This window comes from Pseudorasbora parva, chromosome 4, assembly GCF_024679245.1.
Source record: "Pseudorasbora parva isolate DD20220531a chromosome 4, ASM2467924v1, whole genome shotgun sequence".
NCBI lineage: Eukaryota > Metazoa > Chordata > Actinopteri > Cypriniformes > Gobionidae > Pseudorasbora > Pseudorasbora parva.
In genome coordinates this window covers 58,829,236-58,843,216 of record NC_090175.1, presented here as the reverse complement: position 1 = coordinate 58,843,216, position 13,981 = coordinate 58,829,236, and the positions used below count along the sequence as shown (strand labels likewise).

General features: G+C 42.0%; 1 protein-coding gene across 1 annotated transcript in view; it reads left to right on the top strand.

Annotated features, from left to right (window-relative positions):
- The window catches only part of cep97 (centrosomal protein 97), a 34,114-nt gene that overhangs the window by 3,630 nt on the left and 16,503 nt on the right, over positions 1-13,981 (top strand). Inside the window, exons 5-7 of the mRNA XM_067442364.1 lie at positions 108-209; positions 313-426; positions 9,035-9,201. Of these exons, the coding sequence (XP_067298465.1) occupies positions 108-209; positions 313-426; positions 9,035-9,201 (383 nt within the window). The remainder of the gene's footprint in view (positions 1-107; positions 210-312; positions 427-9,034; positions 9,202-13,981) is intronic.

The window sequence follows — 13,981 nt, the reverse complement described above, 5'->3', positions numbered from 1 at the left end:
CTGTCTGTCTGTCTGTCTGTCTGACCACCTGTCTGTCTGACCACCTGTCTGACCACCTGCCTCTCTGTCTGTCTGTCTGTCTGACGCATCTGTCTGTGTTTGTCCAGGTCATCGAGCAGCTTCACAACTGTGCTTCTCTTCAACATCTGGATCTGTCAGACAACAATATTTCTCACATAGGAGACCTCACACAGCTCTCAGCGCTGAAGGTATTAGGCATGAGAAATATTCCCTGATAACCCTGAGATGCTATAAGTGACTGTAAGACCTGTCTCACTCGGATGCTGTAAGTGACCTGTCTCACCTTCTCAGACTCTTCTTCTGCATGGGAACATGATCACGAGTCTCCGCACTGCTCCTGCCCATCTGCCTCCGAGCCTCACCGTCCTGTCGCTCGCGGAGAACGAGATCAGAGACCTCACCGAGGTACAGTTACTCTAAATCACTCCACATTAATGTGTTCATAACCAGAATAACTTCATCTCTTCTCTGATGATGAACGAGATCAGAGACCTCACCGAGGTACAGTTACTCTAAATTACTCCACATTAATGTGTTCATAACCAGAATAACTTCATCTCTCCTCTGATGATGAACGAGATCAGAGACCTCACTGAGGTACAGTTACTCTAAATCACTCCACATTAATGTGTTCATAACCAGAATAACTTCATCTCTCCTCTGATGATGACCGAGATCAGAGTCCTCACCGAGGTACAGTTACTCTAAATTACTCCACATTAATGTGTTCATAACCAGAATAACTTCATCTCTCCTCTGATGATGAACGAGATCAGAGACCTCACCGAGGTACAGTTACTCTAAATTACTCCACATTAATGTGTTCATAACCAGAATAACTTCATCTCTCCTCTGATGATGACCGAGATCAGAGACCTCACTGAGGTACAGTCACTCTAAATTACTCCACATTAATGTGTTCATAACCAGAATAACTTCATCTCTTCTCTGATGATGACCGAGATCAGAGACCTCACTGAGGTACAGTTACTCTAAATCACTCCACATTAATGTGTTCATAATCAGAATAACTTCATCTCTTCTCTGATGATGACCGAGATCAGAGACCTCACTGAGGTACAGTTACTCTAAATCACTCCACATTAATGTGTTCATAACCAGAATAACTTCATCTCTCCTCTGATGATGAACGAGATCAGAGACCTCACTGAGGTACAGCTACTCTAAATCACTCCACATTAATGTGTTCATAACCAGAATAACTTCATCTCTCCTCTGATGATGAACGAGATCAGAGTCCTCACTGAGGTACAGTCACTCTAAATCACTCCACATTAATGTGTTCATAACCAGAATAACTTCATCTCTCCTCTGATGATGAACGAGATCAGAGACCTCACTGAGGTACAGTTACTCTAAATCACTCCACATTAATGTGTTCATAACCAGAATAACTTCATCTCTCCTCTGATGATGAACGAGATCAGAGTCCTCACCGAGGTACAGTTACTCTAAATTACTCCACATTAATGTGTTCATAACCAGAATAACTTCATCTCTCCTCTGATGATGAACGAGATCAGAGACCTCACCGAGGTAGTTACTCTAAATCACTCCACATTAATGTGTTCATAACCAGAATAACTTCATCTCTCCTCTGATGATGAAGGAGATCAGAGACCTCACTGAGGTACAGTTACTCTAAATCACTCCACATTAATGTGTTCATAACCAGAATAACTTCATCTCTCTGATGATGAATGAGATCAGAGTCCTCACCGAGGTACAGTTACTCTAAATCACTCCACATTAATGTGTTCATAACCAGAATAACTTCATCTCTCCTCTGATGATGAACGAGATCAGAGACCTCACCGAGGTACAGTTACTCTAAATCACTCCACATTAATGTGTTCATAACCAGAATAACTTCATCTCTCCTCTGATGATGAACGAGATCAGAGACCTCACCGAGGTACAGTTACTCTAAATCACTCCACATTAATGTGTTCATAACCAGAATAACTTCATCTCTCCTCTGATGATGACCGAGATCAGAGTCCTCACTGAGGTACAGTTACTCTAAATCACTCCACATTAATGTGTTCATAACCAGAATAACTTCATCTCTCCTCTGATGATGACCGAGATCAGAGTCCTCACTGAGGTACAGTTACTCTAAATCACTCCACATTAATGTGTTCATAACCAGAATAACTTCATCTCTCCTCTGATGATGAACGAGATCAGAGACCTCACCGAGGTACAGTTACTCTAAATCACTCCACATTAATGTGTTCATAACCAGAATAACTTCATCTCTCCTCTGATGATGAACGAGATCAGAGTCCTCACTGAGGTACAGTTACTCTAAATCACTCCACATTAATGTGTTCATAACCAGAATAACTTCATCTCTCTGATGATGAATGAGATCAGAGTCCTCACTGAGGTACAGTTACTCTAAATCACTCCACATTAATGTGTTCATAACCAGAATAACTTCATCTCTCCTCTGATGATGAACGAGATCAGAGTCCTCACTGAGGTACAGTTACTCTAAATCACTCCACATTAATGTGTTCATAACCAGAATAACTTAATCTCTCCTCTGATGATGAACGAGATCAGAAACCTCACTGAGGTACAGTTACTCTAAATCACTCCACATTAATGTGTTCATAACCAGAATAACTTCATCTCTCCTCTGATGATGAACGAGATCAGAGACCTCACCGAGGTACAGTCACTCTAAATCACTCCACATTAATGTGTTCATAACCAGAATAACTTCATCTCTCCTCTGATGATGACCGAGATCAGAGACCTCACTGAGGTACAGTCACTCTAAATTACTCCACATTAATGTGTTCATAACCAGAATAACTTCATCTCTCCTCTGATGATGAACGAGATCAGAGTCCTCACCGAGGTACAGTTACTCTAAATCACTCCACATTAATGTGTTCATAACCAGAATAACTTCATCTCTCCTCTGATGATGAACGAGATCAGAGTCCTCACTGAGGTACAGTTACTCTAAATCACTCCACATTAATGTGTTCATAACCAGAATAACTTCATCTCTTCTCTGATGATGAACGAGATCAGAGACCTCACTGAGGTACAGTTACTCTAAATCACTCCACATTAATGTGTTCATAATCAGAATAACTTCATCTCTTCTCTGATGATGACCGAGATCAGAGACCTCACTGAGGTACAGTTACTCTAAATCACTCCACATTAATGTGTTCATAACCAGAATAACTTCATCTCTCCTCTGATGATGAACGAGATCAGAGACCTCACTGAGGTACAGTTACTCTAAATCACTCCACATTAATGTGTTCATAACCAGAATAACTTCATCTCTCCTCTGATGATGAACGAGATCAGAGTCCTCACTGAGGTACAGTCACTCTAAATCACTCCACATTAATGTGTTCATAACCAGAATAACTTCATCTCTCCTCTGATGATGAACGAGATCAGAGACCTCACTGAGGTACAGTTACTCTAAATCACTCCACATTAATGTGTTCATAACCAGAATAACTTCATCTCTCCTCTGATGATGAACGAGATCAGAGACCTCACTGAGGTACAGTTACTCTAAATCACTCCACATTAATGTGTTCATAACCAGAATAACTTCATCTCTCCTCTGATGATGAACGAGATCAGAGTCCTCACCGAGGTACAGTTACTCTAAATTACTCCACATTAATGTGTTCATAACCAGAATAACTTCATCTCTCCTCTGATGATGAACGAGATCAGAGACCTCACCGAGGTAGTTACTCTAAATCACTCCACATTAATGTGTTCATAACCAGAATAACTTCATCTCTCCTCTGATGATGAAGGAGATCAGAGACCTCACTGAGGTACAGTTACTCTAAATCACTCCACATTAATGTGTTCATAACCAGAATAACTTCATCTCTCTGATGATGAATGAGATCAGAGTCCTCACTGAGGTACAGTTACTCTAAATCACTCCACATTAATGTGTTCATAACCAGAATAACTTCATCTCTCCTCTGATGATGAACGAGATCAGAGACCTCACCGAGGTACAGTTACTCTAAATCACTCCACATTAATGTGTTCATAACCAGAATAACTTCATCTCTCCTCTGATGATGAACGAGATCAGAGTCCTCACTGAGGTACAGTTACTCTAAATCACTCCACATTAATGTGTTCATAACCAGAATAACTTCATCTCTCTGATGATGAATGAGATCAGAGTCCTCACTGAGGTACAGTTACTCTAAATCACTCCACATTAATGTGTTCATAACCAGAATAACTTCATCTCTCCTCTGATGATGAACGAGATCAGAGTCCTCACTGAGGTACAGTCACTCTAAATCACTCCACATTAATGTGTTCATAACCAGAATAACTTCATCTCTCCTCTGATGATGAACGAGATCAGAGACCTCACTGAGGTACAGTTACTCTAAATCACTCCACATTAATGTGTTCATAACCAGAATAACTTCATCTCTTCTCTGATGATGAACGAGATCAGAGACCTCACCGAGGTACAGTTACTCTAAATCACTCCACATTAATGTGTTCATAACCAGAATAACTTAATCTCTCCTCTGATGATGAACGAGATCAGAGACCTCACTGAGGTACAGTTACTCTAAATCACTCCACATTAATGTGTTCATAACCAGAATAACTTAATCTCTCCTCTGATGATGAACGAGATCAGAGACCTCACTGAGGTACAGTTACTCTAAATCACTCCACATTAATGTGTTCATAACCAGAATAACTTCATCTCTTCTCTGATGATGAACGAGATCAGAGACCTCACCGAGGTACAGTTACTCTAAATCACTCCACATTAATGTGTTCATAACCAGAATAACTTAATCTCTCCTCTGATGATGAACGAGATCAGAGACCTCACTGAGGTACAGTTACTCTAAATCACTCCACATTAATGTGTTCATAACCAGAATAACTTCATCTCTCCTCTGATGATGAACGAGATCAGAGACCTCACCGAGGTACAGTCACTCTAAATCACTCCACATTAATGTGTTCATAACCAGAATAACTTCATCTCTCCTCTGATGATGACCGAGATCAGAGACCTCACTGAGGTACAGTCACTCTAAATTACTCCACATTAATGTGTTCATAACCAGAATAACTTCATCTCTCCTCTGATGATGAACGAGATCAGAGTCCTCACCGAGGTACAGTTACTCTAAATCACTCCACATTAATGTGTTCATAACCAGAATAACTTCATCTCTCCTCTGATGATGAACGAGATCAGAGACCTCACTGAGTTACAGTTACTCTAAATCACTCCACATTAATGTGTTCATAACCAGAATAACTTCATCTCTCCTCTGATGATGACCGAGATCAGAGACCTCACTGAGGTACAGTTACTCTAAATCACTCCACATTAATGTGTTCATAACCAGAATAACTTCATCTCTTCTCTGATGATGAACGAGATCAGAGACCTCACTGAGGTACAGTTACTCTAAATCACTCCACATTAATGTGTTCATAACCAGAATAACTTCATCTCTTCTCTGATGATGAACGAGATCAGAGACCTCACTGAGGTACAGTCACTCTAAATCACTCCACATTAATGTGTTCATAACCAGAATAACTTCATCTCTTCTCTGATGATGACCGAGATCAGAGACCTCACTGAGGTACAGTTACTCTAAATCACTCCACATTAATGTGTTCATAACCAGAATAACTTCATCTCTCCTCTGATGATGACCGAGATCAGAGTCCTCACCGAGGTACAGTTACTCTAAATCACTCCACATTAATGTGTTCATAACCAGAATAACTTCATCTCTCCTCTGATGATGAACGAGATCAGAGACCTCACCGAGGTACAGTCACTCTAAATTACTCCACATTAATGTGTTCATAACCAGAATAACTTCATCTCTTCTCTGATGATGAACGAGATCAGAGACCTCACTGAGGTACAGTCACTCTAAATCACTCCACATTAATGTGTTCATAACCAGAATAACTTCATCTCTTCTCTGATGATGAACGAGATCAGAGACCTCACTGAGGTACAGTCACTCTAAATTACTCCACATTAATGTGTTCATAACCAGAATAACTTCATCTCTCCTCTGATGATGACCGAGATCAGAGACCTCACTGAGGTACAGTTACTCTAAATCACTCCACATTAATGTGTTCATAACCAGAATAACTTCATCTCTCCTCTGATGATGACCGAGATCAGAGTCCTCACCGAGGTACAGTTACTCTAAATCACTCCACATTAATGTGTTCATAACCAGAATAACTTCATCTCTTCTCTGATGATGAACGAGATCAGAGACCTCACCGAGGTACAGTCACTCTAAATCACTCCACATTAATGTGTTCATAACCCGAATAACTTAATCTCTCCTCTGATGATGAACGAGATCAGAGACCTCACTGAGGTACAGTTACTCTAAATCACTCCACATTAATGTGTTCATAACCAGAATAACTTCATCTCTTCTCTGATGATGAACGAGATCAGAGACCTCACTGAGGTACAGTTACTCTAAATCACTCCACATAAATGTGTTCATAACCAGAATAACTTCATCTCTCCTCTGATGATGAACGAGATCAGAGACCTCACCGAGGTAGTTACTCTAAATCACTCCACATTAATGTGTTCATAACCAGAATAACTTCATCTCTCCTCTGATGATGAACGAGATCAGAGACCTCACTGAGGTACAGTCACTCTAAATTACTCCACATTAATGTGTTCATAACCAGAATAACTTCATCTCTCCTCTGATGATGACCGAGATCAGAGACCTCACTGAGGTACAGTCACTCTAAATTACTCCACATTAATGTGTTCATAACCAGAATAACTTCATCTCTCCTCTGATGATGAACGAGATCAGAGACCTCACTGAGGTACAGTTACTCTAAATCACTCCACATTAATGTGTTCATAACCAGAATAACTTCATCTCTTCTCTGATGATGAACGAGATCAGAGACCTCACCGAGGTACAGTTACTCTAAATCACTCCACATTAATGTGTTCATAACCAGAATAACTTCATCTCTCCTCTGATGATGAACAAGATCAGAGACCTCACCGAGGTACAGTTACTCTAAATCACTCCACATTAATGTGTTCATAACCAGAATAACTTCATCTCTTCTCTGATGATGAACGAGATCAGAGACCTCACTGAGGTACAGTCACTCTAAATTACTCCACATTAATGTGTTCATAACCAGAATAACTTCATCTCTCCTCTGATGATGAACGAGATCAGAGACCTCACCGAGGTACAGTTACTCTAAATTACTCCACATTAATGTGTTCATAACCAGAATAACTTCATCTCTCCTCTGATGATGACCGAGATCAGAGACCTCACTGAGGTACAGTCACTCTAAATTACTCCACATTAATGTGTTCATAACCAGAATAACTTCATCTCTCCTCTGATGATGAACGAGATCAGAGACCTCACTGAGGTACAGTCACTCTAAATTACTCCACATTAATGTGTTCATAACCAGAATAACTTCATCTCTCCTCTGATGATGACCGAGATCAGAGTCCTCACCGAGGTACAGTTACTCTAAATCACTCCACATTAATGTGTTCATAACCAGAATAACTTCATCTCTCCTCTGATGATGACCGAGATCAGAGTCCTCACCGAGGTACAGTCACTCTAAATCACTCCACATTAATGTGTTCATAACCAGAATAACTTCATCTCTCCTCTGATGATGAAGGAGATCAGAGACCTCACCGAGGTACAGTTACTCTAAATTACTCCACATTAATGTGTTCATAACCAGAATAACTTCATCTCTCCTCTGATGATGAAGGAGATCAGAGTCCTCACTGAGGTACAGTCACTCTAAATCACTCCACATTAATGTGTTCATAACCAGAATAACTTCATCTCTCCTCTGATGATGAACGAGATCAGAGTCCTCACCGAGGTACAGTTACTCTAAATCACTCCACATTAATGTGTTCATAACCAGAATAACTTCATCTCTTCTCTGATGATGAAGGAGATCAGAGACCTCACTGAGGTACAGTCACTCTAAATTACTCCACATTAATGTGTTCATAACCAGAATAACTTCATCTCTTCTCTGATGATGAACGAGATCAGAGTCCTCACCGAGGTACAGTTACTCTAAATCACTCCACATTAATGTGTTCATAACCAGAATAACTTCATCTCTTCTCTGATGATGACCGAGATCAGAGACCTCACAGAGGTACAGTTACTCTAAATCACTCCACATTAATGTGTTCATAACCAGAATAACTTCATCTCTCCTCTGATGATGAAGGAGATCAGAATAACTTCAGTGAATTGTCATATTCTTATACTTAATCCATTAAAAAGTGTTATAGTGAAATAAAACTTTACAGGACAGCTTTACATTCATAAATGCAGGTTTGCTAAAGAACATCTGAGAAAACTCATTAAACACCGTAGCTCCACTGGTACCCGGTACCGAGATGAATATGTAGGATAGCGTTTAGTGAAAGGTGTCATATCTCGGGACACCTCGGGAGATAGGACACCTTTCGCGAGTCCAGGTGTCCTATCTCGCCCCATTACCTGTCCTGGAGCAGCTGTCCGTCATGAGTAACCCGTGTGTGTGTGTGTGTGTGTGTGTGTGTGTGTGTGTGTGTTCCAGGTGTCCTATCTCGCCCCATTACCTGTCCAGGAGCAGCTGTCCATCATGAGTAACCCGTGTGTGTGTGTGTGTGTGTGTGTGTGTGTGTGTGTGTGTGTGTGTGTGTGTTCCATGTGTCCTATCTCGCCCCATTACCTGTCCTGGAGCAGCTGTCCGTCATGAGTAACCCGTGTGTGTGTGTGTGTGTGTGTGTGTGTGTTCCAGGTGTCCTATCTCGCCCCATTACCTGTCCTGGAGCAGCTGTCCGTCATGAGTAACCCGTGTGTGTGTGTGTGTGTGTGTGTGTGTGTGTGTGTGTGTGTGTGTGTGTGTGTGTGTGTTCCAGGTGTCCTATCTCGCCCCATTACCTGTCCTGGAGCAGCTGTCCGTCATGAGTAACCCGTGTGTAATGGCCGCTCCGTCTCTGCCCAGCTGTGACTATCGGCCGTATGTGGTGAGCTGGTGTCTGAAGCTGAAGCTGCTGGATGGGCAGGCCGTCTCTCAGAAGGAGGGGTGAGGTTATGTTTACGTTTACCATTACATTTATGTTAATATTTACCTTTATGTTTACGTTTATATTTACCTTAACGTTTACGTTTATATTTACCTCTACGTTTACGTTTACATTTACCTTTACATTTACGTTTATATTTACCTTTACGTTTATATTTACCTCTACGTTTACGTTTATATTTACCTTTACGTTTACGTTTATATTTACCTTTACGTTTACGTTTATATTTACCTTTACGTTTACGTTTATATTTACCTTTACGTTTACGTTTATATTTACCTTTACGTTTACGTTTATATTTACCTTTACGTTTACGTTTATATTTACCTCTACGTTTACGTTTATATTTACCTTTACGTTTACGTTTATATTTACCTCTACGTTTACGTTTATATTTACCTTTACGTTTACGTTTATATTTACCTTTACGTTTACGTTTATATTTACCTCTACGTTTACGTTTATATTTACCTTTACGTTTACGTTTATATTTACCTCTACGTTTACATTTATATTTACCTCTACGTTTACGTTTATATTTACCTTTACGTTTACGTTTATATTTACCTCTACGTTTACGTTTATATTTACCTCTACGTTTACGTTTACATTTACCTTTACGTTTACGTTTATATTTACCTCTACGTTTACATTTATATTTACCTCTACATTTACGTTTACATTTACCTTTACGTTTACGTTTATATTTACCTCTACGTTTACATTTATATTTACCTCTACATTTACGTTTACATTTACCTTTACGTTTACGTTTATATTTACCTCTACGTTTACGTTTATATTTACGTTTACGTTTATATTTACCTTTACGTTTACGTTTATATTTACCTCTACGTTTATATTTACCTTTACATTTACGTTTATATTTACCTCTACGTTTATATTTACCTTTACGTTTACGTTTATATTTACCTTTACGTTTATATTTACCTTTACGTTTACGTTTATATTTACCTTTACATTTACGTTTATATTTACCTCTACGTTTATATTTACCTTTACGTTTACGTTTATATTTACCTTTACGTTTATATTTACGTTTACGTTTATATTTACCTCTACGTTTACGTTTATATTTACCTTTACGTTTATATTTACCTTTACGTTTACATTTACCTTTACGTTTACGTTTATATTTACCTCTACGTTTACGTTTATATTTACCTTTACGTTTACGTTTATATTTACCTCTACGTTTACGTTTATACTTACCTTTACGTTTACGTTTATATTTACCTTTACGTTTACGTTTATATTTACCTTTACGTTTACGTTTATATTTACCTTTACGTTTACGTTTATATTTACCTTTATGTTTACGTTTATATTTACCTTTACGTTTACGTTTATATTTACCTCTACGTTTACGTTTATATTTACCTCTACGTTTACGTTTATATTTACCTCTACGTTTACGTTTATATTTACCTTTACGTTTACGTTTATATTTACCTCTACGTTTACGTTTATATTTATCTTTACGTTTACGTTTATATTTACCTCTACGTTTAGGGTTAGGCTGAGGAACCCTGTGGTCGCTGTGAGACGCTGTCAGTCTTTTACTGTTGGCCTAGCTGTACTCTGAGCTTTCATCATTCAGCTCATAAACACAGAGCTCATGAACTGAAGGAAGTGTGTCAGATACGAGAGAAACACACACACACTGCAACGCTCCAACGGCTCTAACCCTTTACTAACACTTTATATCTTTATATGGAAAGTAAAGCATAAATTAAACATGTTCATCATATAATGCGGTTAATGTTGAATAAACTGCTCGGTTCATCTGGGTTAGTTTCAGATCTCTTTATGAGTTTCCAAAGCGTTAAACTGGCAGCCGAGGGGCAGAAGGTCAGAGTTCATCATTATTTTCCACGTGTGTGTGTGTCGAGATGAGCCTAAGGGTTACGGGACAGGACATGAGGACAGGATTGGCTGAACTAACCCTTGAGAAAGCCTCTGCGTTTCTAATGACCCCTTCTGCAGTGTGTGTAGGCTAAAGGGGGAGTGGCTGTACAGTCAGGGCAAAGGTCAAGCGTTTCTAATGACCCCTTCTGCAGTGTGTGTAGGCTAAAGGGGGAGTGGCTGTACAGTCAGGGCAAAGGTCGAGCGTTTCTAATGACCCCTTCTACAATGTGTGTAGGCTAAAGGGGGAGTGGCTATACAGTCAGGGCAAAGGTCGAGCGTTTCTAATGACCCCTTCTGCGCTGTGTGTAGGCTAAAGGGGGAGTGGCTGTACAGTCAGGGCAAAGGTCGAGCGTTTCTAATGACCCCTTCTGCAGTGTGTGTAGGCTAAAGGGGGAGTGGCTGTACAGTCAGGGCAAAGGTCAAGCGTTTCTAATGACCCCTTCTGCGCTGTGTGTAGGCTAAAAGCAGAGTGGCTATACAGTCAGGGCAAAGGTCGAGCGTTTCTAATGACCCCTTCTGCGCTGTGTGTAGGTTAAAGGGGGAGTGGCTATACAGTCAGGGCAAAGGTCGAGCGTTTCTAATGACCCCTTCTGCGCTGTGTGTAGGCTAAAGGGGGAGTGGCTGTACAGTCAGGGCAAAGGTCGAGCGTTTCTAATGACCCCTTCTGCAGTGTGTGTAGGCTAAAGGGGGAGTGGCTATACAGTCAGGGCAAAGGTCAAGCGTTTCTAATGACCCCTTCTGCACTGTGTGTAGGCTAAAGGGGGAGTGGCTGTACAGTCAGGGCAAAGGTCGAGCGTTTCTAATGACCCCTTCTGCGCTGTGTGTAGGCTAAAGGGGGAGTGGCTGTACAGTCAGGGCAAAGGTCGAGCGTTTCTAATGACCCCTTCTGCAATGTGTGTAGGCTAAAGGGGGAGTGGCTGTACAGTCAGGGCAAAGGTCGAGCGTTTCTAATGACCCCTTCTGCACTGTGTGTAGGCTAAAGGGGGAGTGGCTGTACAGTCAGGGCAAAGGTCAAGCGTTTCTAATGACCCCTTCTGCAATGTGTGTAGGCAAAAGGGGGAGTGGCTATACAGTCAGGGCAAAGGTCGAGCGTTTCTAATGACCCCTTCTGCGCTGTGTGTAGGCAAAAGGGGGAGTGGCTATACAGTCACGGCAAAGGTCAAGCGTTTCTAATGACCCCTTCTGCGCTGTGTGTAGGCAAAAGGGGGAGTGGCTATACAGTCAGGGCAAAGGTCGAGCGTTTCTAATGACCCCTTCTGCGCTGTGTGTAGGCAAAAGGGGGAGTGGCTATACAGTCAGGGCAAAGGTCGAGCGTTTCTAATGACCCCTTCTGCAATGTGTGTAGGCAAAAGGGGGAGTGGCTATACAGTCAGGGCAAAGGTCGAGCGTTTCTAATGACCCCTTCTGCACTGTGTGTAGGCAAAAGGGGGAGTGGCTATACAGTCAGGGCAAAGGTCAAGCGTTTGTAATGACCCCTTCTGCGCTGTGTGTAGGCTAAAGGGGGAGTGGCTATACAGTCAGGGCAAAGGTCAAGCGTTTCTAATGACCCCTTCTGCGCTGTGTGTAGGCTAAAGGGGGAGTGGCTATACAGTCACGGCAAAGGTCGAGCGTTTCTAATGACCCCTTCTGCAGTGTGTGTAGGCTAAAGGGGGAGTGGCTATACAGTCAGGGCAAAGGTCGAGCGTTTCTAATGACCCCTTCTGCGCTGTGTGTAGGCTAAAGGGGGAGTGGCTATACAGTCAGGGCAAAGGTCAAGCGTTTCTAATTACCCCTTCTGCGCTGTGTGTAGGCAAAAGGGGGAGTGGCTATACAGTCAGGGCAAAGGTCAAGCGTTTCTAATGACCCCTTCTGCGCTGTGTGTAGGCAAAAGGGGGAGTGGCTATACAGTCAGGGCAAAGGTCGAGCGTTTCTAATGACCCCTTCTGCGCTGTGTGTAGGCAAAAGGGGGAGTGGCTGTACAGTCAGGGCAAAGGTCAAGCGTTTCTAATGACCCCTTCTGCGCTGTGTGTAGGCAAAAGGGGGAGTGGCTATACAGTCAGGGCAAAGGTCAAGCGTTTCTAATGACCCCTTCTGCGCTGTGTGTAGGCAAAAGGGGGAGTGGCTATACAGTCAGGGCAAAGGTCAAGCGTTTCTAATGACCCCTTCTGCGCTGTGTGTAGGCTAAAGGGGGAGTGGCTATACAGTCAGGGCAAAGGTCAAGCGTTTCTAATGACCCCTTCTGCGCTGTGTGTAGGCTAAAGGGGGAGTGGCTATACAGTCAGGGCAAAGGTCAAGCGTTTCTAATGACCCCTTCTGCGCTGTGTGTAGGCTGAAAGCAGAGTGGCTATACAGTCAGGGCAAAGGTCAAGCGTTTCTAATGACCCCTTCTGCGCTGTGTGTAGGCAAAAGGGGGAGTGGCTATACAGTCAGGGCAAAGGTCAAGCGTTTCTAATGACCCCTTCTGCAATGTGTGTAGGCTAAAGGGGGAGTGGCTATACAGTCAGGGCAAAGGTCAAGCGTTTCTAATGACCCCTTCTGCGCTGTGTGTAGGCTAAAGGGGGAGTGGCTATACAGTCAGGGCAAAGGTCAAGCGTTTCTAATGACCCCTTCTGCGCTGTGTGTAGGCAAAAGGGGGAGTGGCTATACAGTCAGGGCAAAGGTCAAGCGTTTCTAATGACCCCTTCTGCGCTGTGTGTAGGCTAAAGGGGGAGTGGCTATACAGTCAGGGCAAAGGTCAAGCGTTTCTAATGACCCCTTCTGCGCTGTGTGTAGGCTAAAGGGGGAGTGGCTATACAGTCAGGGCAAAGGTCAAGCGTTTCTAATGACCCCTTCTGCGCTGTGTGTAGGCAAAAGGGGGAGTGGCTATACAGT